Source organism: Prinia subflava (genome assembly GCF_021018805.1).
Source record: "Prinia subflava isolate CZ2003 ecotype Zambia chromosome W unlocalized genomic scaffold, Cam_Psub_1.2 scaffold_43_NEW, whole genome shotgun sequence".
In the NCBI taxonomy this organism is placed as follows: domain Eukaryota; kingdom Metazoa; phylum Chordata; class Aves; order Passeriformes; family Cisticolidae; genus Prinia; species Prinia subflava.
Window position 1 is genome coordinate 108,242 of NW_026960615.1, and position 26,046 is coordinate 134,287.

A 26,046-nucleotide genomic window follows, 5' to 3' on the forward strand; every position below is an offset into this window, starting at 1 on the left:
TATTTAAGTTTCATGAAGTTTAATTAGTAATAAATTTATATTTTATTGATTTGCTGTATATGGATTTTATAAGGTTACTGCAAGTTGTAGATTTTTTATCAAGATTTATTTATATTGAATTTAAGTGCTGTTTGATTTAAAAGGTGATTTACAATTTATAAAAGGTATGTTTGTTTAATTTGCCAAGTGTAGTTATTACTTTTCAGAAATGAAGCAGTTTCAATTGAAATGATGATGATGGAACATTGATAAATAAGATTTGAGGACAAGATACAATTTGTTAGATCCTTGATTTTATTGTTGGTTGTGAATTGTTTCAGTCTTTTGTGTTACATTTTGAATTCATAAGTGTATGAGAGTCTTAAAATACAATTTTTTGACATGTTAAGTATTGATATATTGATTATATAGTATGAAAATATATATCAAAATTGATAGTACTTATAAGTTGATATTACAGTGAAGTTTTTATGCTTTGTCATTTGCTTATAGTTTTTCAAAAGGCATTTGTCATCTTGAATTTTTCTATTTGTTTTTTAGCCATTTAAGCATTTCGTAAATGCTGTTGTTGAAAAATGTAGTTGTGTTGTTAAGTGCAAGTCAGAATTTTTTCTTAAGTTTCATTTTAAGTATATAGTTTGTCTCTTTTGTAATCAATCTTGTATGTTTTATGCAATGTTTTTGCATGTCCTTTTGAAGTTTCATTTGATTTTTTAACTGTGTTATGCATTTCTCTTGGAATGAGATTTTGGGCTTGTTTTGGTACCTCTTGTGTGTGTAGAGGCACTGCACTTCAGTTTGTTAAATCTTTAAGTGTTATTCAGAAGGTCTTGGAGAGAGATACCTGAAGCATCATTGATGATTTTTTCATCAGCTGTTGATCCTGTGATTGTTCCAATTGGTGCTCAACTGTTTTCAAGAAAAGTTCCAGAAAAGACGAGATCCTGAGTGATCTCATCAGTTTTTCATTTTAAGTTTTAAGTGTTTCTTTTGTGTAAAAATGCTATGACAGTTTTTTGTGTTTTGGGCATTTTATGTTCATTGTTGTTAGAGGTTTTATTTAAAGGATATATTAAAGAGCATCACTCCAACTAGAAGTTTGGGTCCTGGCCAGACTCTGATTTTAACTTGGACAGATGTTGTTTGCCAACAAAGCCCAGAGGTTTCTGCTCCAAAAATAATATGCAAGTTATCTCGACTTGGCAATTTGATCCTATTAATATAACAGCTGAATCAACTTTGAGATGAAACCTGATATCCTTGCCCAGGAAAGGGTATCAGGATTTTCACTGAAGGAAAGTGTTTCAGCAGTTTGCAGTCTCTGAGGGGATGGCAAAAATGTTTTGATAATTATGCTTCATTTTCATTGGTATGCCGAATTTTTTCTTTCTGTTGAGCATTCTTTTCATTGAAGTCTTTTGTCATGTTTAATAATACTCATGTCATGTTTTATATCTCAAAAAAATTGAAATAACCTTCATGATTCAAAAGGAGAGGGGAGGAATGATGAGTGGAAATTTAAGCAGAATTCTGAATGTTGAGGAAAATTGAGTATGTTTTAAAATTTTGACAAGTTCTTTTGTAGAGTCCACTTCACCGAGCATCAAGGGGAACTTGAAGAGAAATGTGAAGAGAATCCTTTAGTTCTGAGCAGAAACCCAGAGACAGGATGGATTGGAAAATCATTTAAATTGAAGGTTTGGGGCAGGGGTTGTGCTTGTGTTTTCACAGGAGCTGAAAATGAGCATCAGCAAGGCACGAGAACCTCTGCCAAAGTCAACGGCATCATACGCTGGTCCCAGAAATGGAGAAGCGAGCACGCAGACGTGAGCTGGTGTCAAGACTGCGGACATCTCTTTGTTCGGTGTGCAAAAGATTCTGGGACTTGGGATTTCTCTTGGGACTTGAGTGGTGTTGTGTTTCAGAGATTCCCACAGAGAGTGGGGCCTTTGAACATGCAGTTCAATCAAGTGTCTTACTTGTGCCTTGTGTTCTCACCGATTGCCTTAGGCAGTGGGGTGGTTTCACCCATGATTCAATCAAGGGAGAATGGCTGGGAAACTCTGGCCAATGCATCAGAGTTGAACATCTTTCGTTTGATATACTCAAGATCAGGGAAATTCTTTTCAACATGTTTTATGAGTTTGTTAGCAGGCAGGTGATCGAGCAGGTAGTCGATCCCAGAGAACATCCCTCCAGCAATTTCACAGTTCATTTTCAACCTAGTGGACAAATGGGATGTTAGAATGAAATTCTTTTCTGTAGTTTGTTGTTGTTTAAATTTTCGGGGAGCTCCCAGGGAGGGTCCTCCGGGAGACCCCCGGCATCCTTGGGTCGTGGGGTTCCCGTGCTGGCAGGCAAAGAGACTTCAGATGCCGGTGAGGTGCTGATGAGATGAGGGTTTATTCAGAGTCCCACTCCAGGCAGGGAGCATGGTCCTGCGGGAGTGGGGGAAGGGAAGGGGAGAGGGGGAAGGGAGGAGAGGGAAGGGGAGTGTCTGGAGGCCTCCAGGGGAAGAAGGGCAAAGAGGGCGAACCCCCTTGCGTTAGCATTCTTATCACAGAGGTTCAAAAGGGGCGCAGTAACATTCTCCAGCCAATCAGGTTACAAATAACTTGATACTGCAGGGAGGTTACAGACTTGGGATAAACCATACATTTTCCAGGGGTGAGCTAGAACAAACCATTTCCATAAAATGCATTTCCACAATTCACCTTATTTTTCTTTAAAATGTGAGAAGAGAAATATGACATATGATAATTAACAATTTCAAAATGAAACAGTAATTACACAGTTTTGCAGCATGAAACCAAACACAATTGCAGTAAGGATTATGTTATACTGTGAACTTTTATCTGACTTTGTAATTGCAGTAGATGGGTTATGTGGGTTTATATTGCAAGATTTGAAACAAATTTACAAATTTGTTTGAGCCTTTTCAGCGTGACTGGCCTAATAGTGTCTAGCCTTTTCCAACTGGCTTTTCAGCCCACCACAGCCCCCAGTTTAGGCTGTGGTGCTGACCTTGCTCTCACTCTAGGGACAGGAAAACACGTGGAGTTCCCCGGGCTCCACACACGGCTTCAGATTCTCTAGGTGGCCTGCTGCAGTTCCCCCATTGGGGCCGGGCAGGGGCAGTGAGGAACTCAAATCAACTCAAGCTGCCACTCATCTGTCACGGGATTCCCGTAAGGCTTGAACAGCAAGTCACCGACACTCACGGATCTGAGCCAAATCACTCCTTTCACTTTCCAACTGGTTCAACCGAAAGGACCTACACTCTGCATGCAATTGTTTACATTCGTCCATATGTACCCATTGGGGATTTTTTTCGTCCATACTTGCACCAGAAGTGTCAGAGACCTAACAAAAGACCCCCAGTTTTAGGTCATCAAAAGAAAAACAAAAGAAAAAAACTACAAAAACTGTCAAATACTTTCTCAGACACCAATTTAGGTTATCAATCACCCTCAGAACTAACTGAGGACAGCATAAACCCAAAAGCATTACTGATTCAATAGTCTACTACTGAATCGCGCCTTAGAAGAAGACAATCCAAAAACTGCTTCCCTTGGATCTACACTTGTGACCTGAAAAGGCCTCTGCTTTCTAAAACAGAAAACAGGGGAATCTGCAATATTCACACACACAAAAACTAGAAAGGCATAATTGTAAAACTACTTCATCGGGATGGGAAGGAAATGGAGGGGTTTGGGACACCCTGCTGTTTGGCCAGAACAGCAAGGGACAGGGGCAGAAAAACAGGGAAAGGGAATCAAAGTAGCATTAACAATTATACAAGGCTGTAAAACTGGTATTACAAATTCACTTTAGCTTTGGGGTTTGGTTTCTTAGCGTTTACTTTGTGGCACTTGGAAAGCGGAATGTGGGACTGAGGGCACGTGGCCATGGTGGCCATGCGGTCACAGCACACATGGCACTAGCCATGCCGTGCCGGGTTGAGCAGGAAGGGGTTAACTCTCCGGGGTTTGTTAAGGGAAATAGGGTTAGGGAGAAGGAGCAGCGAGGGGAGGAGGGGGTAAGGGTAAGGAAGGAGGTTACACATTTTACAAAACTGAGTTTTGGAAGGTGCAGGGCTTGGGCACAACTGAAGACTGATTTTTCCTTCTCTGATGGCTGTCTCGCTGAGTTCTTTTCGCTGCTTTCCAGGGGCGTTGGCTGCTCGGGCTCGATCGACAGTGTGCGGGGCTCTTCTCGCTGCTGCCGGGCGGGGGGAGGGGCGCCTGTTCTCCGCGCGGCTTCTCCAGGTGCTGGGGCCCGCGCGCGCGCTGCAGCGAAGCCAGGCCCACGTGTCGGCTTGCGCCGGGACTGCCCCGCGCTACGGCAGAGTCCCACCGGGCCGGGCCCGCTGTGCCGCCAGGGCTTCTCTGGGCTGGGGCCGTGCTGCCGCTTGCCGTCTGCGCCAGAGCCGCTGTGCTCCCGCTGCGCCGCCACTTCGCCGCCCGCGCCGCGGCCATCGTGCTGCCGGGGCTTTTGCCGCCCACGCCGCGCTACCGCGCCATGCCACCGTGGGCCGGAGGGGGCCGCGCCGCTGCCGCGCAGCCCGCGCTGCCGAGCCGAGGCGGGCCAGGGCCGTGCCGCGGGCACGCGCCGCGCCAGCGGTCCTGCCGTGCCGGGGCTCACGCCGGAGCCTCGCCGCGGTGGAGCCATGCCGCCTGCGCTGCACCGCCCGCGCCGTGCCGCCCAGGGGGGCGGCGCGGCCCGCACGGCACCAAGGCGGGCCGGGGCCCCAAGGGGCTGGGACCCAGGCTTGCGCCGGGCTCGTCGGCAGTGGTGGAACAGCGGCGTTTCTGTGTGGTGGGGGAGGGGCCGCCCCAGGCCGCGGCGGCCCGGAACGGCCGCTCCACCGGAGATGGCACCGAAACAGTTTTACCATGGTCCATCTTGTCTCAGGGTCATTGGTGCTGTTGCCCAATGTTGGTGCGTCATTTATTGTTGTTCATATTTTCGGGGAGCTCCTGGGGAGGGTCCCCCAGGAGACCCCCGGCGTCCTTGGGTCGTGGGGTTCCCGTGCTGGCAGGCAAAGAGACTTCAGATGCCGGTGAGGTGCTGATGAGATGAGGGTTTATTCAGAGTCCCACTCCAGGCAGGGAGCATGGTCCTGCGGGAGTGGGGGAAGGGAAGGGGAGAGGGGGAAGAGAGGAGAGGGAAGGGGAGCATCCGGAGGCCTCCAGGGGAAGAAGGGCAAAGAGGGCGAACCCCCTTGCATTAGCATTCTTATCACAGAGGTTCAAAAGGGGCACAGTAACATTCTCCAGCCAATCAGGTTACAGATAACTTGATACTGCAGGGAGGTTACAGACTTGGGATAAACCATACATTTTCCAGGGGTGAGCTAGAACAAACCATTTCCATAAAATGCATTTCCACAGTGGTTCTTTGTGAACCTCGGGAATGAAAAATTTTTGATTCAGCAAAAAAGAATTTTTGCAAAAAATTTGGTCTTTTCTGGAGTGACACAAAAAAGATAACATCATAGACATCACTCCAAATCATATGATTTGTAAAAGTGCATCATCTCGGTGTAACTACACTGAGATGTCAGATAAACTATCAAGCCAGGTTTCAATGCAATTGCCACAAGGGATCTTTTTCATTTGTGGAGACAGGATTTAGTCTGTGATCCCTGCAGATGTCAAGGATGGTCCATGCAGCAATAGGAGACTTTGTTAAAACTCAGCATGACATTAATAAAAAAGCAAGAGAGAAAAGATCTGTTGAACAATTTGATCCAAGTTGTGATGGCAATGCAGATAGTATCAGGGATGATTTTAACATAATTGGATCAAAGGGGCTGTTGGCGGAAAAAGTGTGCCCATGCCACTTCTCTTGCACTGAATGATTTGTTAACTGGTATTGATGGCGTGAGACGAAAGCAGAACAGCAATTGATTATTCATTGCTGATGCTGAGACACGAGGAGTTTGAGGAGATATCATGACAACATAAGACAATTGGAAAAAGGGTGTGAACCAACTTAATATGAAAACTGAGCCTTGGATTTATGGAGTGTTCAATTTATTTAACCTTTTATCATGATAGAAGGAACTTTTGAGAGTATGTGTGTATTTCCTGTTGAGACTTGTGATTCTTCTGATGTTTGTGCCGTGTTTGCTTCAATGCATATGGCGGGCCATGAACACAGTTGTCAGAGAAGCATTTTTACTGCAAAGAGGAGGGGGAGATGTCGGAGTCTAGAACATCCCTCTGGCCACCCTGGAGGGTTTGGAGACCAGACAGGGGTGTCTGGGGACTCTACAAGGGGGTCAGCCAGCCTCACACAGAGCCCAGGAGGACACTGCCTCTGATCCCTGTCCATGGGAGTGAATGCCCACATTGTATGAAGAATCACAAGCCGAAAGAATTCGAAATAAGTAGTAGTTAGTTTATCATAGAATGTAAATGTAGAATCTAGGATTTTTAGTATATGGGTTTGAAGAGGCAAGATGGAGGAATTGGGGAGTGGTCCTGTCCTCCTTGTTCTTGTTCTTCTCCCCCATTTTCTGCTGAGTTGTATTACAAGGATTGGTTTAGAGTAGAAATGACATGTTAACATAGGTAGTAAGTACTGGTAAAATTCTGTAAATAAAAAGTACGTTGTGGACGGTGGTTGGGTCAGAGAAATGGTACAAAAGGTCCGGGACTCTCTGATCCGCCCCAGTCTGCCGCGTGTCTTGCTCTGCTGGAGATGTCTTGAAGAGCTGAGAAAGATCTAAGATAAGTTACCCTGCCAGGGAGGCCTGGCAGAGCTGAGAAAGAATTGAGAGATAATGAAGAATAAACAACCTTGGAAACATACACTGGCAGACTCAGCTTGTCGTCTCTGGCTTCGGCGTGGAACCCTTAGGGCTAGAGAAGACGGAAAACCTTATTACCTCGCAGAACAGCAACCCTGAGGAGACCCCCAGGGAACAGCAACCTTGGGAGAAAACCTTATTACCTCAGGGAACAGCAACCCCGAGGAGAATCTCAGGGAACAGCAACCCTGATATATATATATATATATATATAATTTTTTCCATGAAAATGTCAAGAAAACCTTTGACACAAGGTTCATTTGACATGGGTTTCATCCAGCCCAGTTGTCCTGCCCTTGGCATGGCTATCAGGGGCATCCTGGACCCTGCTGCACTTCCCAAAGCCTGTGTTTTCTCAGAAAGACCCATTCTAACATCCCATTTTCAGCCACATCTTAATTATTTTTGCTTTCTAGCAAGTTACATGAGCTAATTTGGGCTGATTCCATACAGAAATGCTGCCTTCATTGTTACAGCTGTGGAGAAAGTAAATTAATGCAAAGGATTGCACACAGAGGCCTAATCCATTTGCAGTAATTGAATGCATTGCACGTTTAAATTGTTCTGCTTTCCTTCAGAAAAGTACATGGAAGTGATTCATTAGGCACTGAACTGTTCACAGAAACAGACCAATTCTCTTAGGCGTGCCAGTGCATCTCTGCTAGTTAAATTTAAAAAGCAATCAAATCTACTAATATATCCTTTTTGCCGACATTTACATCACTAGAGAACATGATTCCTGACAATTCAGATTAAATAAATGAAGCACAAATTAATATGTCTCAGAACCAATGCTGGACTTGTTAAACTTAAAAATCTTAAAAATCTGTCTTTTAATAAAAATAACATATTGGTAATGCCTGACTTCCAAGCGCCTTTGATAACCTTTATTAAAGGTTATAAAGTTATCAAGAGGGATCACAAGGCACAATATGGGTCTATTTTAATACAGTTGAAGCATTTATTTATAGTTTAATTTGAATATTTATAAATTTCAAAAGAAAAATTAGCAGAAAGGTACCCTTATAATAAAAAGTAATCATGTCAGTATAACAGCACCATGCCACAGTGTTCAAATTCTCTTCTTTAGGGAGGATCAACTCAAAACCAAATGGAATAAACAATTCAAGGTATAACACCTGTGTCTCATATCTTACTGTACTGGGGTTTATTTCTGCAACAATTAATACCTTCTCTCTACCCACAAGAAATTCTCCAAATTTAAAGTAAAAGGTAGTAGGAAATATATACTTTCAAATAACTTAGTCAATTTGCACTTTATTAAAGACTTAGAGGAGAACTGAAGAGACCTAATATGAAAAATTATTTTTTAATCCCTTTAAGAAGCCCAACACTTTATCTGCAAAACCAGCAATACCAATTTAGAGAGCTTTACACGTCCTGTAGTCCAAACCTAAAAAACCCATGAACTTAAGTTTATAACCAAGCCTTTCAAGGTTAGGCCTTGTAATGGGATTAGGTGAAGGAGACACTTGTACTTATGAAAATAATCCCTTGCCCTTCCCCTCAAAACCCGTTTTTCACTCCGTAGGCTGGTCCACTGCTCCTACTGCTTTGGTCCCAACAGGTGCTATGCAGGAAAATTCAGCTGCTGGAGGTGCATACTTGTGGATGGCAAGGTAGTATTCACTGCAAATCCCACCCTGCAACCACCAGGCTGAAACAATCAGGATCATTAGGAAATCTTGCTGATCAATGAAGTGGCTGCAGGCTTGGCAGCATCTCTGCAAAAGCTCTGGGGTTGTGGTTTTTTGGGGGGAGATTTTTTGTGGGGTTTTTTTGTGGGTTTTTTTTTGTTTGTTTTTGTTTTTTGGTTTGGTTTGGGGTTTTCTGGGGGGGGGGGTTTTGTTTGTTTGTTTGGTTTTGTTTGTTTGTTTGTGGGTTTTTTTTTGGTTTTTTTTTTTTTTTTTTGCTTTATAATCATTGCCCAGTTTTTCCCAGGGAGTTTCAGTGATGTGTATTTCAAGGGCAGGCAGGCACCCTCTTGGTGCTCTGGCCAGAGCCCAAGTTACAGCAGGTCACCCCATCTGCTTGCTCACAGCCTCCAGCTCAGCTGTGCTGGTCCCCTCTCTCCCCAAGCAGCCCCAAGGGCTGTGAAAGCAGCAGCACTGGGGGACTCTGTCCTTGGAAATGGTGTCTGCTCCACCAGCTCCAGAGGTTTTAAATTGTCCACCTGCTGCCGTATCCTGCATTATCCACCCAAAGTCTTGGGGCACCACAGGGCCCTAAAGCCTCTCTTCTACCTACAAGGGGTTTAGTGCTAATTTATGGGGCTTAACTATTCCCCAACTTCCACCACTACAGGTGAAATATGGAGTTTATCCACTTGCACAGCTATATAATACCTCTGCAGTAGGGAGAAGCACGCTCAACAGCTGCTAAGAACCAAACCTACAAATGACTTTTCTCTCCCTGGAAGTGCTACATGACAGTTTTCCCCCTCCACACCAAAGCAGTTCACTGGGAAACTGTTACCAATACCTTTGTAGCTACCTACACACAGCACAATGACAAAAAACTCACTATGGGGAAAACTAAAAACTAAACTAACCCCATCACAGTTAGAGCCAGAACTGCAGACCTCAGAGTAGATGACTCCACATTTTCAAGAGCATGTGGATTAATCTGTTCAGCCAACAGACACACACTTTAAGTGTTTCCAGTTTGCTAAGAAATGTTTTAACCCATTTTTTTTTCAGATTTTTCTAAGACTCAACTTGGAAGGGTTGCACTAACATGCAGGGACAAGATAAGAACACCCATGCATCGCCAGTGGCTTCTGCCCCACATCACAACCTCATGCCAACATCAGGCCTCCAAAAAGCCAGCAGGCACCAGCCTGGTCCAACAGGCTTGTACCAGCAGCACGAAGTTTCTTCCAATCTCAGAATTTCTGGCTCCAGAGGCAGTTCTACAAGCTCATTCTCCTTTCAACAGGGAACATCTCCTTCCTTTAACGCTACCCAGGAGGAACATCAAATACAGCCCAACCTTCAACCACAACCACATCTCTCACCCAACGAAGGGACAAAGCCATGACACCACTTAAGAATGTTGGTACCTGTATTTGCTCCTGTCTCATGACAGTTTCCTGTCTAACCTCAAGGCCTTTTGTTTCTTGCAATGGTGCCACTGGATTTACTGCTATAGACAACTTCAGTAGACACTTCCCAGAATAATTAGCCAGAGCTGACAGAAATCTCAGTTCTGTGATGCACAGTTACTTTGGATGCTGCCTCCATTCAGTGTGCCAAAAGCTTTGAGGCTTCCACAATCAATCAAGTGACCCAAGTCAGTCACTCATGACTAGGAAAAAGTACATTTCTCCTTTCTCACCACTGGTGCCAAGAAGCTGAGACAATCTCCTCCTTTCTGCCACCACCATTAGCCCATTCCACCCACCTCCCAAGTGGCAGATCCAGAGCAATGAAAGCATCAACTTGGCCTATACCTTTCTCCTTCCCTCTTCTGTGATTTCTGGATGCTGCAGTGGTGAGCAGGGCTGATGGAACAGGAGACAAACAGGAAGAGGAGCATATAGAACATGCATTCCAATGGGATCCAAGAAGAGAAACCCAAAAATCCCTCCCTCCACACCCAGAGAACCATGTCCTTCCAGGAGAAGAAAGAACCAAAGAAGGAGATCTATTTACCTGCTTGCTTTTTATTAAGGAGCCCAAGCCACCATTACAAAGGAAAGGAAGTTTTGGGAACCTATATGCTCACAGACAGGAAAGCACCATGGTGTTAAATCTACCTCAGGATTGTGTTAAAGCACAACAGCCATCCTGAGTATTTCTACTGCTCCAGTGAAGGAATCTGCACTCCAAACCTGTAATCCCCAGAGAAAAGAGAGGCAGACTACTAATGGAATTAAGAGCAGATACTGCAGGATGACTGCTGCAGGCAGCAAGGTTCTTCATGTGTACACCCTCCAGGCTGATCCCATCACATCCTACCACAGACATGCTCTGTACCTGGTGCTGAGCATTGCATGGTCCAGGAGAGAGTTTCCTCCAGACTAACCAAGACTCAACTTTAAACAAAACAAAAGGCCCCTAGAGACCAGCCCAGGTAACCAGCAATCTGACAAGTAGACTCACCACACCTGAAAAGACAAACATCTGTGCAAAGTAATCACACATAGGTGCAAGCTAAAAGGTTTGATGGAACATTTGGGTATTTCCAGACAAGGCTACACAGCCCCAAGACAGTAACTATAGACTGCTTGATGCAGCTGCCAAGGAGTTCAAAACATTCTCACAACAGGGCTCAGTTTTCAATCATCTCAACTATAAATGCAGGAATTCCCACCCTTGTCAAGCCAAAGTTTGCTTAAGAATATTCTTCTCTGCTCCTTATTGAATCCTTTTCCCTGCCCTCACAGTGTTCCCCAAATAGGCCTTGTGCTCCTTCAAGTTGCTTCCCCTTCTCTCAGGATTTGCACACCAGGGCCGTGACTTCCTTTCCCTTCCCATCAGCACACATGACCCAGGATGGTCAGGCCTCCCCCTAAAAACCTCAGTTCAGGAATAGCCAGGCTGACTCCACTTGGAGCCAGCACAGCTTCCCGGCTCAGACACCCCCATCCCACACCTACTGCTGCTCTGAAAGCAGCTTTTATCTGCCCAGAAAGGGCTTAGACTTTCTGTCTGTTACTGGCAGTAGGCAGAGGTGCTAATTAACCAGTTGTCAGCTGAACTGCTGCTAAATTGAAAACACAAACTAAAATTAAATATGAGGTATTAAAATAGGCAGAAAGACTTGAAAGGATTATTGTTCATTCAAGAACTTCTCTTCCTGTATTTTTTAAACATTTAGAAATTGCAGTCCAAATAATTGCTTATCAAGACTTTTTTTGGAGAAAAACTGTAGCTATTCAGCAAGCTGTGTAATTAGGTTATTAAAAGTATAATATCATTTCAAAGCCCTTGAGAGAGTAGACCTCTACCTAACACAAAATCATCACAGCTTCATTTTTCTCCCTCTCCTGGCTTCAATCCCAAGTCACAAGTCCTAGCGGCTTCTCAGAAGTCAGCTGTGACAGCGTACATTGTTTGTAGGATGGAACCATCGCTCTGAACTCCTGAGCAGGTACATGCACCACTTCCATTCCAGCTCAGGAAAGCATGTCGGATATCTAACAAAGGAAAAAAAAATACAAAACCAAAAGCTGCAGACAAAATCCCAGCTCTCCGAGCCTGATGTTCCCTTCCCCCTCAGGTGGTGGGTTCAGGACAAGGAGCCTCCCATTCTTCTGGACGGCACAGGTAAGACCAAGCATAGACAGACCTGTCTCTGGGAAAGGAAGGAAATTACTGACCCACAGCTACAGCTTTGCAGGCCGGGCCCATCTCTGAGGAAAGAGAAACACGTATCACTGGAAGTGGTACAGCAAAACAGAGCACATGTTATGCCATTTACATTTCTGTGACAAACAACATGTTTATAGGACAGGTAAAATAAACTACGTAGCCTGCAAGGCTCAACAGCCTGAAACTGGGAAGCTAATAGACCCAGAGGGCAAGGAATTGGTCCTCATGTTAGCAAATGGGATGTCACAATGTCATGGGTTGGCACTAGCCAGATGCCCGTGCACCCATGAATGTATGTTTTTCCTAATTACCTACTGTGAGATGTGGTCAAGAACAGAGCAGAACAGGCCCAAAACTTGAAAATAGAAAGAAAACTTTATTAAACTACATAAGAACAGAAATAGAAAGGAAAAAAACCCACCTAAACACACAAAAACAGAAATGAAAACCTCCCAGAACATTTCTTCTCCTCCCCCAGTTTCCACCCCTTACACGCTCAAACTTTTAACACTTACATGCTACCTTCCATCTTACTTGCTTAAACCAAAACCCTGGGTTCCCAATCAAAGTCATCATCACTCAAAAAAAACCAATCTTCAATTCAGCCAGGGAGAGAGGAGTCTCTCTTGCACCATAGACCCCCCACAGGAAACACAGGTCCACCCTCCCGTGTTCCCATGTCACCCATGGCACCGCCCGGAGAAGTCTGCCATGGTGACACCCTCCTTTCCATGTCCAGTGCTCTCACCACCATCCATGGACCAAAACCGCATATAGGGCTCTTTTAAGGATGCTTGGCCAAGTACCAAAACCCAGCCATCTCATATTGGGACAAGCAGTCCCCCCCATTTTCCCCTGGAGCCGAGGGTTCCAAGAACAGAGACCTTCATCCCTAAAGGCAGAGGGTGCCACCACACCCTCTTCCTTTCTTCTCTGTTCACTCCACTCCTACAGTGGCAAATCGCTGCCACAAAGTCTTTGGTTTGAGCCAACTGCATCCACCCAAAATACAGTCTTATTTATGTCCAGGAGGATTCAGGTTCCGTCTATGGCTAACATTATGCAAGAAAAGTCCATGCAAGAAAAGTCCAGCCCAAAAAGCCACTCCTCTTCATCTCTGCCCATCTGAGATTCCTTTCATCTTCCTTTGACATCTCAGTCCCAGGCTGTCTCTCTCTTCTCTCAAACCACCAGCCAAGAGAATCAATGTCTGGGAAAAGTTTTCTTCTGCCAAGAAGGAGTTAAAAGTCTCTGGCTCTCGGCAGGGCTCGGGCACTCCCCCACACAGCCAGGCACTTTTCTCCCGGGAGGGGGGGGGGGGAAACAGGGATGGAAGGCACCTCCACAATTCTCTACCCTTCCATCCTGGATGGGGATGGCTCCACTCCAGTCCCTTTCACTCTCTTCTCCCCCCAGGGCACCGGCCTACCTCAGCCTGGCCACATGGTTTCCCTCCCCCTCCCCCACCTAGCCTTGTAAGCTGGACAGGGGAGGAGGAGATGATACGAGCTCTTCTGAAACCAGAACCAAAAAGGAAATCCCTCTGGAAGTCCTTGCTTTTAACCCCTTGTGTTCTCAGAGGCGTGTCCAACCTCTCAGTGGCCACTCCAGGTGCCAACATTCAAACCTGACCACTGATTGGTTTGACCACAACTTCCTGGAAAACTCACTTCCCCCTCAAACCAGGACAATTTAATTAGACAAAATTTAAAGCAGTAGGGAAGACAAAAGAGCAGGAATCACAATAGCCAAGTCTGATGAAGAGCTGCTCCTTGGGTACAGGACCATAATGATGCTAAGCATTTTTCTACTAGATAGCAGTGTAGTGTCACACTATACAAAAGGAATTCTTGAAAGAAATTGCTTTGTATTTCAAGTGAATCTGTGCTTAGACTTGACTTCAGATAGCATGATATATAACAGTAGCCTCTTTGTAAAGGGACCTGCCATTAGTCTCAGTGCAATAGGAGTGATACTCTAGTTTCTAACTTCCCACAAAAGAAGGAGAAAAGACACTGAGCAGTTCTGCTACACAGTACAGCTGCATGCACAGCCACAGACAAGCTCCTTAGTCTGTTACAACCGAAGGTGGGCTCTGATCAAAGAGCTCTGGGAGCAGAGGAAGCAGGTCCTCACTGCTCAGGGGGAAAAGCCAGCTGGGCTTCTGAAAGACAGGGGCAACTTTTAGGCAACTCCCCTGCTATGGTCAGGGGGGATTGGCAACTTCAAAGAAAGATCCAGGGATAAAGAGAGAGCAGTGCCACAAAAGTTCAAAATGCAAGCACAAAATAGTCAAGGTTAGGGCTGAAGAGCAATGCAAATATTTGCAGGTAACTCAGCCATAATAGTAACCTTTACTTTGCAAGGCCACCATCCTGAAGCCAAAATTCAGGTACCAAGAAGATACAGTAGTTCACCAATACTCCCAAAACCAACATTAATTCTTGGTGTACACTGGAGCTACAGGAGCTCTGTACAGCTAAAGATGGAAAAGCTTTGGGGGAAGCTCGCAGGCAGCCCAAGCACCCTCTCTCCTGGGAGAGCCGCTCCGGGGGTCCCCAAGCTGTGGGGCTGCCAGGCCTGTTCCTGTGTCACCGGGCTCATCACCCCCGGCCTCTCCCCACCAGCGGTCACAACCCCGACAGCCGATGGGACATCACTTCCATCAACTCCCTGCCAGTGGAACGGGGCAGGTTTAGCTCCCTCTGCAGAGCTCGGGGCACGCTGCATCCACCGCGGTGGCCCCGGGCCGGTGCAGCTCCCGGAGGTGCCACCCCCTCCGTGCCGGGATGCCCGGGTCACATCGCGCTCCCCCTCCCTCCTCCTCCCGCCGCCGCAGCATCCCCGCCATGGCTGCGCCCCGCAGGCCATCGCCCGCAGACCGAGGAGGGACCGGGGTCCGTGGGGAGCCCCTCGGGGCACGGCCTCACCTGGAGGGCCGGAGCCGCACCTTCTTTTTGCTGTCCACCACGGAGGGCACGCAGTTGGTGAGCTCGGTCCAGTCGGCGTGCAGCCCGCAGCTCCAGCCGATGGAGAAACGGGAGAAGACCCAGGTCTCCCGCTTGCCGGGACGGTGGCAGGTGCACTTCTGCCCGGTGCGGCACTCGCAGGGCTGCTCCAGCTGGATGTTGCGGACCAGGTGCCGCCCGAAGGTGGTGCCGCCCGTCTTCTGGATGTGCAGGAACACGATCAGGTCGTCACCCTTGATGTTGAAGTCCACCCGCCGCAGCAAGTCGTCGGCGGAGAAATTGAAACGGGGAACGAAACGCGCCGGCGTCTCATCCTCCGCCCAGCACTGGTCGGCGGCGGCGGGGCTGAGGGTGCGGAGCCGCAGGAGCTGGCACTCGGTGCCCGGGCAGACGTACTGCAGCATGATCACGGCGAAGAGGAAGAGCATCACCAGCGCCAGCAGCACCTTGTGGGACCGGTCCTCCATCGTCGCCGGGAGCGCCGCGCATCGCCGCCCTGCTCAGAGCCAGAGCCGGAGCCGCCGCCGCCACCGCCGCCGCCGCGGGGGAAGCCGCACCGCCGCCATCGCCCACCGCTGCCTACGGCCCTTCCCAGCAGCCCCCGTGCCCGGCCCCGCCGCGCGCCTCCGCCTGCCCCACCGCGGCCGCGCCCCCTCCCGGCGCCGCCGCGGGAGAACCCGCGAGGCCACTCCGGCACCCGCACCGAGAATGCGACGGGGAATGGGACCGGCACGGGACTGGGACTTCACCGGCAATGGCACCACTACTGAGACCATACCGGCACCGCGCTCCACGCACGGACCGGGACTGGCACCGCACCGGGTTCGGCGCTCCCGCCGGCGGCAGCCGTCGCGCGCACCGAGTGTGCTCTGAGCGTGGCCAGCCGGGGCGCACCGGGATGCTCCGTCCGCTCCTGTGCCAGAGCAGGCGATGGCCTGAGCAGTGCAGCATCTGTGGCAGTGCGTGCGTGGCCCTATGCCCATCCTGCTCGCCCCAGTGCCCCCTGGCAGCGCGTGGCGCAGGGCGGAGGGTGCTGTTCCATAGGGAACATCCCGGTTAATGGCAGTGGCGCGTCTGCGGAGTCACCGTCCCACCCGTCCATCACACACATACACATACACACACATACACATACACTCCCATCTTTGGGCTCCAAGCTGTCCACTTTCTCTCCACACCTCACACCAACACCCAGTGCTTTGGTTTTGTTTTGGGTTTTTTTGGGTGGAGAGGTAGTGCATCGACTGCTTTTCTGGATGCCCCAGGTGGTTTCTGTTGATTCAGGTAGCAAATACCTGTGCTGTCTCTGTCAGTATATTTCAAAACCTATCTCCACGAGAGTGGTCTGTAAATAATGACTCTGTGGATTTATCTCTGATTACAGTCCCGTGTGTGAAAAACGTGAGATGATTAATTCATGTTCTTATGGTAAATTGGAAAATTATAAAGCTGTATAAATTTATATCAGGTAAAAGTCTATGTTTTAGGAGGTTTCTCCATTCAGAAGGGAACAAAAGACTTTGCAGCTTTCTCAAGTATTGGGAGGGGACCTGTTGAGATGAGCCGGTATCAGCAACTCACACCTCGGGAGCCACCTTCACAGACTATCAAGCAATATCACCCATATCTCGAACATTCATCAACTATAAGGATCCATAGAAACTGAACATTAACACATGGACTTGGGAGGGGAGCTCTTTTCAATCCAACCGGAGATGGATTTGGGTTTGAATAGCTAACCAAGAAACAAAGGGAAATATGGGGAAATATTGCCAGAGGCAGAATAAAGAGTATAAAAACCAAGCCTTGAACATGGCAAATTCGTGAACCCAGCTAGAGACACACGCAGCCAGGGTCCGTGTCTCTGGATCACCCTTGGCTCATTTTTCCCGGGAGAAATTCTGTCAAGTAAGTGTCGCTGTTTGTGGGGTTTCGTATTGTTTTGTTTTTTATTACTTAAAATTCTGTAATTTGATTCCAAATTTTGTGATTTGAATTTAATAAACCAAATTATTGAATTTGGCAATAAATTGTCCTGGCATTTATAACACGTGTGTGTTTGTATGCAAATGATGTTTAGCCCTCCAGCTGCTGGTGGCTGTTCAATGAGGCCTGTGGGTGGGAGCACATGGGTGCTCACCCCGTGTTCGCCCCATGCCATTCCACAGGGACATCCTCCCCATCACGTGCCAAGACCCGGCAAGGCCATGGAGCATAACACAGCCAGTGAGCCCAGGGCTTTCCTTTCCCTCTTGGTGCAACTGATGTTGAGGCTATTAATGCCTGTGAGAACTGCAGTCTTGCAAGAAAAAAGCAATTTAAAAAAAAGGTTGCTGGCTAAAAAGGCTAAAGGAGGTTTTCACCCCATCCCCACTGTCTTGTCCTTCATGGAAAAACAGCCGGGGCAGGACCATGGGTTTGGCTGCCCCTAGTTTGACTGATGTGCTCCAATACTTAACTGATGTTACACAGAGGTGCTGCATTTCAGGAACCCTCAGTCTCAGGTAGGGCTGGAAATGTCTGAGCTTCTCCTTCTCCTCCCCTCCCCACCACAGCACCTCAGCTTTTGCTTCCTACTCCCTTGTGATATCTGTTTCTCTGCCTGGCCAATCAGCCTAGAGCTGAATTTTCTAATATTCACAGCAGGCAGCAAAGAAAATAGTTTGTGTTATAGATACGCATTATAGTATTGTCTTTTCGCAAATATTAAAATGATTGTTATATGTGTGATGTTGAAATAACTGCTGTAAAGATATAGATTTTATAGTTTTGCTTAGTCACAGTGAATAGTTATGCTTGTAATTGAGCTGTCTGAACATATGAAGACCCTGCTATTGATATGCCAAACTATCAGCACCTGCCACCTAAAGAAAGCATAGACCACAACCCAAGCTAGAAGTAATAATGATGACACAGCCAGGAAACACGCATACTCTAAAAAGGCAGACCCAAAGAGGAGCCATGCTAAACAATTCCTAGAATATAGAAACTAGTTTGTAGAAAAGTTTGAATATGCAACAGACTGATGCAATAGAAAGGGTATTTAAAGAATGTCTCTAAAACAGCAGGTGTGCACTTGGCTAAGTGCCAAGTCACCCGGCCATTAATCCTGTGTTTGATTTCTGTTTCCTAATTGTCTATTTTTAAATTTTATTTTATTAAACATATTTTTAAATTTACCAGGAAAGTGAACCTCGTTTTTCACAATTTAGAAGCTCTTTGCCGGGATATAAACCCCCTCTTCCGAGACCCCCTGACATCCAGAGTGAGGGGGCGCCCCGCCCGATTTTTGGTGGCCTCGCTTCGCTTTTTCTGATGGGTATTGGAGATCACAGGTAAAATACCTGAAGAAAAGAAAGAGACATACAAGCAAGGAAAAGGGAAAAAGCTCCCTAAGAAACTGCAGTATTTTTTGCTCTGTAAAAATCTTGTGCACAAAGAACCTGAGGACGAAAAAAGATTGTGAGTAATTCTCAGAGGAGCAGGGTATGGGGGGAGAAGTTTGTGAGATGTGTGAATGAGTCAGTGGCTGGCTAATTCCAGACTAGTGAAGCAAATGGGGAGTCTCCTAAGATAAAGTTTCGTCCATTCGCGAGAAAGGCGGCTAGTACAGAGACGAAGCAAAAGATAAAAGGAGTGAGAGACACCCCCAGGGTGGCTGGGATGGGGTCCCAGGGGAAAGGGGTTGGACCCCTTTTAAGGAAGGGAGCTAAGTGTGGGTACTGACAATGGTCTGAATTATAGGCTTCAGGCACTGCTAGGGTCTGTGTGAAAGACAGGCAAGCAACTTTCTCATTCTGGCCTGGGAAGATCTTAAGAAGGAATTTAAACAGTCCTTGAGACGTGAAAACCATCAGCAGGTGGTGTTTTTCCAACATGTTTACTGACAAAAGATGTTTACAAAAGGGGTGTAGGCTTTAAGGACCAATCATGTTCATTGCACCAAACTACTGTATAAAAGGAGAATTTAGAAGAATAAAGATTGCTCTCATTTCTGCATCACACCAAGAATCAATGTCGTTATTCCATGCTGTCCAAAACCCATAACGATAGCTAAGTGTTTCTCGGTACAATCCACTGAGAAAACGGGATAAAAGAGGGTGTCCTAGGTTACAATGTAAGATGTGCTAAAAGTATGTATTCTATCACCATCTTCACAAGCTGTTGAAACTAGGTGGGGCAGTGTTTCCCTTGCCCCCTCCCGCTGGACTATCTTCTGTTAATGGGCCATCAATACCTTGCCTTATGACTCATCAGTAACTCCCTCTGGGAGCTATCTCTGTTTAATGGACAATCAAGAACCCATTGCATGACTCATAGAATGATATCATTCCATTGTGAGATGCTCTGCCCAGGAGGAGGAGCCAAGCATTCCCACCTGGATATAATCTGGGATTTGGGACAGCACAGCAGGCCTTACCCACTGGATTCCCAGAGGACAAGAGCTACCAGACCTTTCTACAGGATCACTGCTTCAACAAGACCGCTTCATCTGGACTACCACCACCCTAACTAACAGGGTGTCAGGTTGTATTCTGACTCTGTCAGTAGTTTTTGTGCTATTGTTTTTATTTTGTTTTACTTTTTTCTTCTCTCTCTCCTATTAAATTGTATTTCTGACTTGGAGTCTCTCACTGATTTTGCTTTCAAACCAGGACAGAGAGACAAATCAATTCCCCATTCCAGTAGAACTAAGAACAGCTGAAATAGTAACTTTGCTTTGTAGATAAGAATTACTAGTGCCCGTTGAGTGAGAAATGCCTGAAGAACAGTAGGAAACTACAGTTAAGTGTCAAAACCGATTTGCCTAGAAATTAGCAAAAAGGAAGTGACAAAGAAATAGAAAGACAAACTGAGTTAGCCACTGTACTCGCCATCGAGAAGATCATATACATCTGCTATGGGTTGCAACCCGATAGGCAGAGAAGGTGGGGGTATAAGCCATACCAGACCTCTGTTATTCCTTTTACTGTCACTCATTTTCTGTCTTTTCCCTTATAAGATACCAGCAAAGTCATGTCACAAGTGTTACCGTAAGCTGTATAGAGAAAGACACCGAGGTTCCTTTCTTATTACACACACCCATATCAACAGTCACTTATAACCCATCCAAATTAGATAATTGCATACACAATGAGAAAAAAATACTAGATTGCAGAAAACTTAAAAACAAGTAGTAACAAGTTGAGAAGTGAATGTCCAAAAGGGGAGAGAGAGATTTGTTTCACATATGCTATTGAGAATAAAGTCCAAGACTTAGTAAAAGAACAACTGGTAAGCAAAAGGACAAAGTCAGCACAACAACCTAACTTTGGGCCAATTTCACTTACAGATTTGTATACGAAACTTGAACAGCAACTAAGAAAAGAAAAAGATATCTAGAGATTGAGAAAAAGTCTGTTTGTAGAATTAAGAGAAAGGATAAGTAAACAACTCAACATAACTAACTGTTGAGTCTGTGGAGGGGCTCTGATGTCAGAAGAATGGCCGTAGAAAGGCAATAGGTTAAGCTCAGTTGAACTCCTGAAGTAGAATCAGACAAATATAAAGAGAGAAAACCGACCAGAAGGGTAGATTTTAAGCTCAATAGTGATAAGAGAAGAATGTCTCTGGCACACTAGGAAAAATTTTCTTAATGAACTAGGAAATACTCCCTGTAAAAGATATAAAGTTAGTAATAGAACTTTTACGTAGCAGATCCCAGAAGAACCAACTCAGTATTAGACTCAAAGAAAATTAAAAATAGGAAATTGTAAATACAGTACTGAAATTGAACTTTTTCAGTGTAACAGTACAAGCAAAAACTCTTACTATGGGATCCCAGAAATATCCAATTTCTAAGAAAATATAAATCAACTAAAAAAAAAAAGACTATTAGAATGCACCAGATGGCTTTAGATATGTGGAAAGAGAACATACCCAAGACTTCCCTCTTGGTGGAAAAGGAGTTGTACTCTATGAATTATGCAGCCTGGGTTCTTTCTTTTACCAAGACCAAATGGAGATCAAGTATGAGTACCAGTTTATGAAGACTTAAAAAGAAATAAAAGAGATTTAATTAGAAGATTCCAAAAATGGGGAGAGGAGGAATAGCCCCCTGAACACATATTAGAAACATATAAGCCAGCGACCCGGGCACAAGATGAGAGTTAGAGATATCAGACCCCAATTTAAATGCTGAATTGCATTATGAAACTCCAGGCTGTTGTAGAAATAATAACAAATAAAACTTGTCAAGCATTATGGTATTAAAGAAAAAAAAATAATATAGAAAACCCCTTTGAAGAAGCAAAATTGATCTGTGAAAAAAATGAACAAATATTGAAGACAAGAAAAGAAAAATAGCTCAAGGCAAATGACTTGTAAAAAGAAAGAGAGAAGATTGTTATAGATACACATTATAGTATTGGCTTTTCACAAATATTAAAATGATTGTTATATGTGTGATGTTGAAATAACTCTGCTGTAAAGATATAGATTTTATAGTTTTGCTTAGTCACAGTGAATAGTTATGCTTGTAATTGAGCTGTCTGAACATATGAAGACCCTGCTATTGATATGCCAAACTATCAGCACCTGCCACCTAAAGAAAGCATAGACCACAACCCAAGCTAGAAGTAATAATGATGACACAGCCAGGAAACACGCATACTCTAAAAAGGCAGACCCAAAGAGGAGCCATGCTAAACAATTCCTAGAATATAGAAACTAGTTTGTAGAAAAGTTTGAATATGCAACAGACTGATGCAATAGAAAGGGTATTTAAAGAATGTCTCTAAAATAGCAGGTGTGCACTTGACTAAGTGCCAAGTCACCCGGCCATTAATCCTTTGTTTGATTTCTGTCTCCTAATTTTCTATTTTTTATTTTATTTTATTAAACATATTTTTAAATTTATCAAGAAAGTGAACCTCGTTTTTCAGTTTGTAAACATTCTACCAGACCTTTATTCATCATAAAATGGAAAAAAAATACTTGCCTCCTTTTTCCCCTCCTCTCAAGCAATTCTCTAAATAATTTCAGCATGTATATGTGGTGTTTGGAGGTGATTTCTTTATGGTTTTCATCCTTGAGCAACCTCTCCTGTCTTTCCTATTTTTTACAGTTTTACGTAATATTTTGAAAACATTTACACTTCCAATAATAGGCAATTTTATCACAAAGATTCTAGGCATGAGAACTACTGAGATCATTTGCTTCCATTTGGATCTCCAAAATGAATGGATTGCACCATTTAATGAAAACTCTGCGTTCTGAAATTCAAGCCTTAAAATTATAGATGTTTCTGCGCTTTACATCCATCACTCTCTCAGTCGTTCATATAAAAAAAAAGTTTGCCTCCAGTTTTATTTATTTTACATTATGAAATAACCAAGATGTGTGGTGAGTTAAAATCAGTCCTGAATGCTAATACCTGGGAATTAAATGGAGAGAATAACAATGGCCTAATGTCTACAGTAAATTAATATATACTGTAAAAGATATGATGCATACTGGGTTGGTGTTCCCAGCAGAGCCATTATTTTGGAATGGGCTAAACAATCAATGATCATCCTTTCAGTAATGAGTGATGGTCTCCAGTCTGCTGCCTTCTCACTCACAGTATGTAAATGATGCTCTTCGGCTTTGATCCAGGGACCCAAAACATTTGCCTAGGCACTAAAGAAATTAAAATTGCTCAGAACTAGATAAAAGTAGGACAGAGCAGAGATGTTAAGGTTTCACAGCACAGGCAAGATTCAATGGCTGGCGGGGCAGCTGGTTTAAGTTAAGAGGTCAAGCAAAACCACTGAGAGCCTACTAACACCAGTGAAAAAAATCTCCACCTCCTCCACACACGGCATCCCCAGACACCCCAAACACATGATCCCTGTTCCCACTCCTCACACACGACCCTTTTCTGCTGGCCAAGGGATCCGCTCACCCCATGTCTCAGTGCATGGTCATGCCCAGATGAGCACATGGGTATGGCCACTGCTCCTCTCCCACCTACAAGTGTCCTCTGTCACTGGCTGGTCTCTTCTACACCCACTCTGTCACTGCCTTCCTCCAGTACAGCAGGGCCAAGTTGAGCTGGTGAAGGATCTCATTGTGGGCTGACTCTCTCTTATTACCCATGGGAGCATTCATAAAATCAGGGGTTTGTATGCAAAGGCACAGGGTGTTTGCCCAGAGACAGATCAATAAAACACCTTGTTCCTCAAGCCCTAGATTGATCTTCGCTGCTTTAGGAAACTGTTGTTAGCTCATCAGTTTGGGCTGTTCATCACATCCCTGTGTACTTCCTAAAAACCTTTGTTTCCAGAGCATCTGAATTTCACCTCTGCATTTGGCTGGCAAATGATGACTGCTTGGCTCCAACAAAAAGAAAACACACATCAGCTTTGAGATAAGCAGGCTCTTCATGTGTAAAACAGAGCTTGACCAGGCATTGAGGCCTCCAGCTTATTGAAAGGAGCAAGATTTCATATCAGTTCAGCCTGAGTAGGTCCCAGTGTCCACTGTTTGGTACAGGTAAGGGCAGGAGTGCAGCCAACTTGAACCCCCTGGGCAGATGGCCAGGGTTAGGGTTAGGGTTAGGATTAGGGTGTTAGGTTAGGGTGGCAGCCCTGGCAAGGTGTGGAGTAACCCCAACTGCTGAGGCACTCAAAGCTTCTGGGAGGATGAAGTCTTTTTCAGATGAGAGTGGAAACCTTATTTGCTCAATTGCACAATTAGAATATCTTGATTAAAAGAAATGCGAATGAGCCTTTAGGTTTGCTTTATCTCCTTGTAATGTGATTCATCCTTTAGTGTCTGTGCAGGAAGGGGGAGAAGATAGATGAAATAAGTACTGAAAAGCCTCCTGTGTCACAAAAATAGCATATTTATAAAATAACAAATACAGTCATCACCAGCCCAACTGCTGTAGCTTTTGTTTATGGAATTGTCTATCTTGTCTGGAATAGCTGATGGCTAAACAGGTTTGTGGCCAGGGCATTCAAAACCACTTTTCTCATAATTTGTCCTCAAAGTGATTAAGTGGAAGCTCCAGCCTTGTCCCCAGCTTCCCCAAAATGACCTCTCCTCCACCACTTCCATAAGATGTGCAAACCAGCAACTTTGATAATTTTACTTCTCCTTTGAGACTGGGTAAAACCAGATTATGGACTCAAAAGGTATCACCAGAAGACAGTGTTGAAGACATCATTCTACTCCCTGAGGAAACAAGTCTTAAAATGAGTGGAAAAGCACAGAACAATGAGATGGTCATGGGAGAAGCAAAGCCAAGAGCAAAGAAATATCTGGGAAAGGACCAAAGAATTGCTGTGGTGGGAGAGAGATGGAAGCCCTGCTAGCACCTCATAGAATAAGGCCCTTATCTGTGGCAGTGTGTTAATTTAATCGGTTAGGCTTTCTATACTTTTGTACTTGTTGGGTTCCCTGTATCCCACCCCTCGATTGTTCCTTTGTTCACATGACTCACATGACTCCAGCACCTGCCATGCGACACACACGGTTAGCTGTCTGTCAATTCTCCCGCCTTTGTAAATCCCTCCTATTTTTCCCCTGATTAGTCCAAGCGATGCTCTATTACACCTGTATCCCCTGGCAACCTGCCCCGGTTGGCTGGCCACCCCCTTTGTCCCCCCTCCAAATCCTTTGGACAAAAACCCCCTGCACCCCTCTCCCCCCGAGCAGTTTCGGGCTGAGGAGGTGTTTGCAATAAACCCTCTGTTCGTCTGAAATTGTTTCCTCCTTTCATTCCACTGCCGTCGAATCTCCATCGCTCGCATAAGCCCCTGCCAGGCAAAGAACCCACGGGAGTCAGAACTGCTTGTGAGCCTGCAGACTGACCCCATACCACTCTGTCGCTGTGTCTGGGCCAGCGGTGACAGAGCCCGTTGGCTTTCTGTGAGCACACCGACGCACTTATCTAGTAAAGGCTATGCAAATGACTGAAAGCATGGAGCAGTGGGGTGATGAGTAAACTAATTAGAAAACGAGGCTTGATTATTCATGGACTTGACATATCAGAGAGCAGCTAATCAAAGGAATAATACAAGTTTGCATATTCTTTGTGATTTGGGCATCAAAGTCTTCCTTCTTGTCACTATGGCATCACTGCTGCTCATTCCTAAGACCAAATACACTTGATGCAAGTGTAACATCTTGCTCTGTATTAGGAGATGGGCCTTGGAAAGGCTGAGGTCTTCAAAAGAGCTCTGTTTTTCCAGCTATTGAACTGATCTTGCATTTATCTCTACTTAGAGATCTTGCCTCCCTGAATACAAATGTTGCCCAAAGCTCCTTAAAAGGCTTGAGCCAAAGACCTTGATACTCAAGGGACCCACCTTGCAAGATAATTACAACATAATCCCTTACAGTTTCATTTTGCTTTGGACTGATCACTAAATAAGCTTTGTCTAAATGCCCCATGGGAAGATGGATTTGGCAGGAGGGGTGTTTGCACAGAACTTGCTGGGTGCAGGAAGCTTTCGGGAGTACCTCCTTCCCAACACATGGCATCAGAAACCTTCTGTCCAGGTTGTTCACTGCGGCAAATCTTGGAGCCAGACAAAAGGCAGGTTAGTTTTCAAGTTACAAGGTCTCAGCAGAATTTCCATTTCACACATAGATCTCGGTCTTGTGAAAGGTTTTTAAAGGAGGATCTGATGTGGGACTGACACCTGGCCATGTACCAAGTGTCTAGGCAATGGTTGGAGGGTGAATAAATGATAGTGCCCCATCACCACTGATTCTTTCTCAGCATGAAACTTACCAAGAAACTGCTGAAACATCAAATTCCCTTTTGGTGAGGACAGCCTGGGACAACTCCAGGGAACAGGATCCATGAGGATGAAAGGGTTCTTTCAAGTATGCCTTTGAATTATTGGGAAAAGTAAGAAGTTGGGATTGCTCCTGCCACTGATTGCTTGTCTGG

At 45.3% G+C, this 26,046-nt stretch overlaps 1 protein-coding gene across 4 annotated transcripts in view; it reads right to left on the bottom strand.

Annotated features, from left to right (window-relative positions):
• LOC134565247 (heparan-sulfate 6-O-sulfotransferase 2-like) overlaps positions 1 to 26,046 on the bottom strand; it is a 51,609-nt gene that overhangs the window by 14,014 nt on the left and 11,549 nt on the right. For 2 of the 4 annotated variants that reach the window (XR_010083831.1, XM_063424751.1), the window contains exon 1: positions 15,084 to 16,298. The exons of 1 other annotated variant lie outside the window; for it this stretch is intronic. Coding sequence is in view for 1 of the 3 variants with exons in the window: in XM_063424751.1 (XP_063280821.1) it covers positions 15,084 to 15,589 (506 nt within the window). In the remaining 2 variants the exon portion in view is untranslated. Of the gene's footprint in view, positions 1 to 15,083; positions 16,299 to 26,046 lie in introns of those variants that run through there. One more of the 4 variants, XR_010083830.1, reaches the window with a different exon arrangement.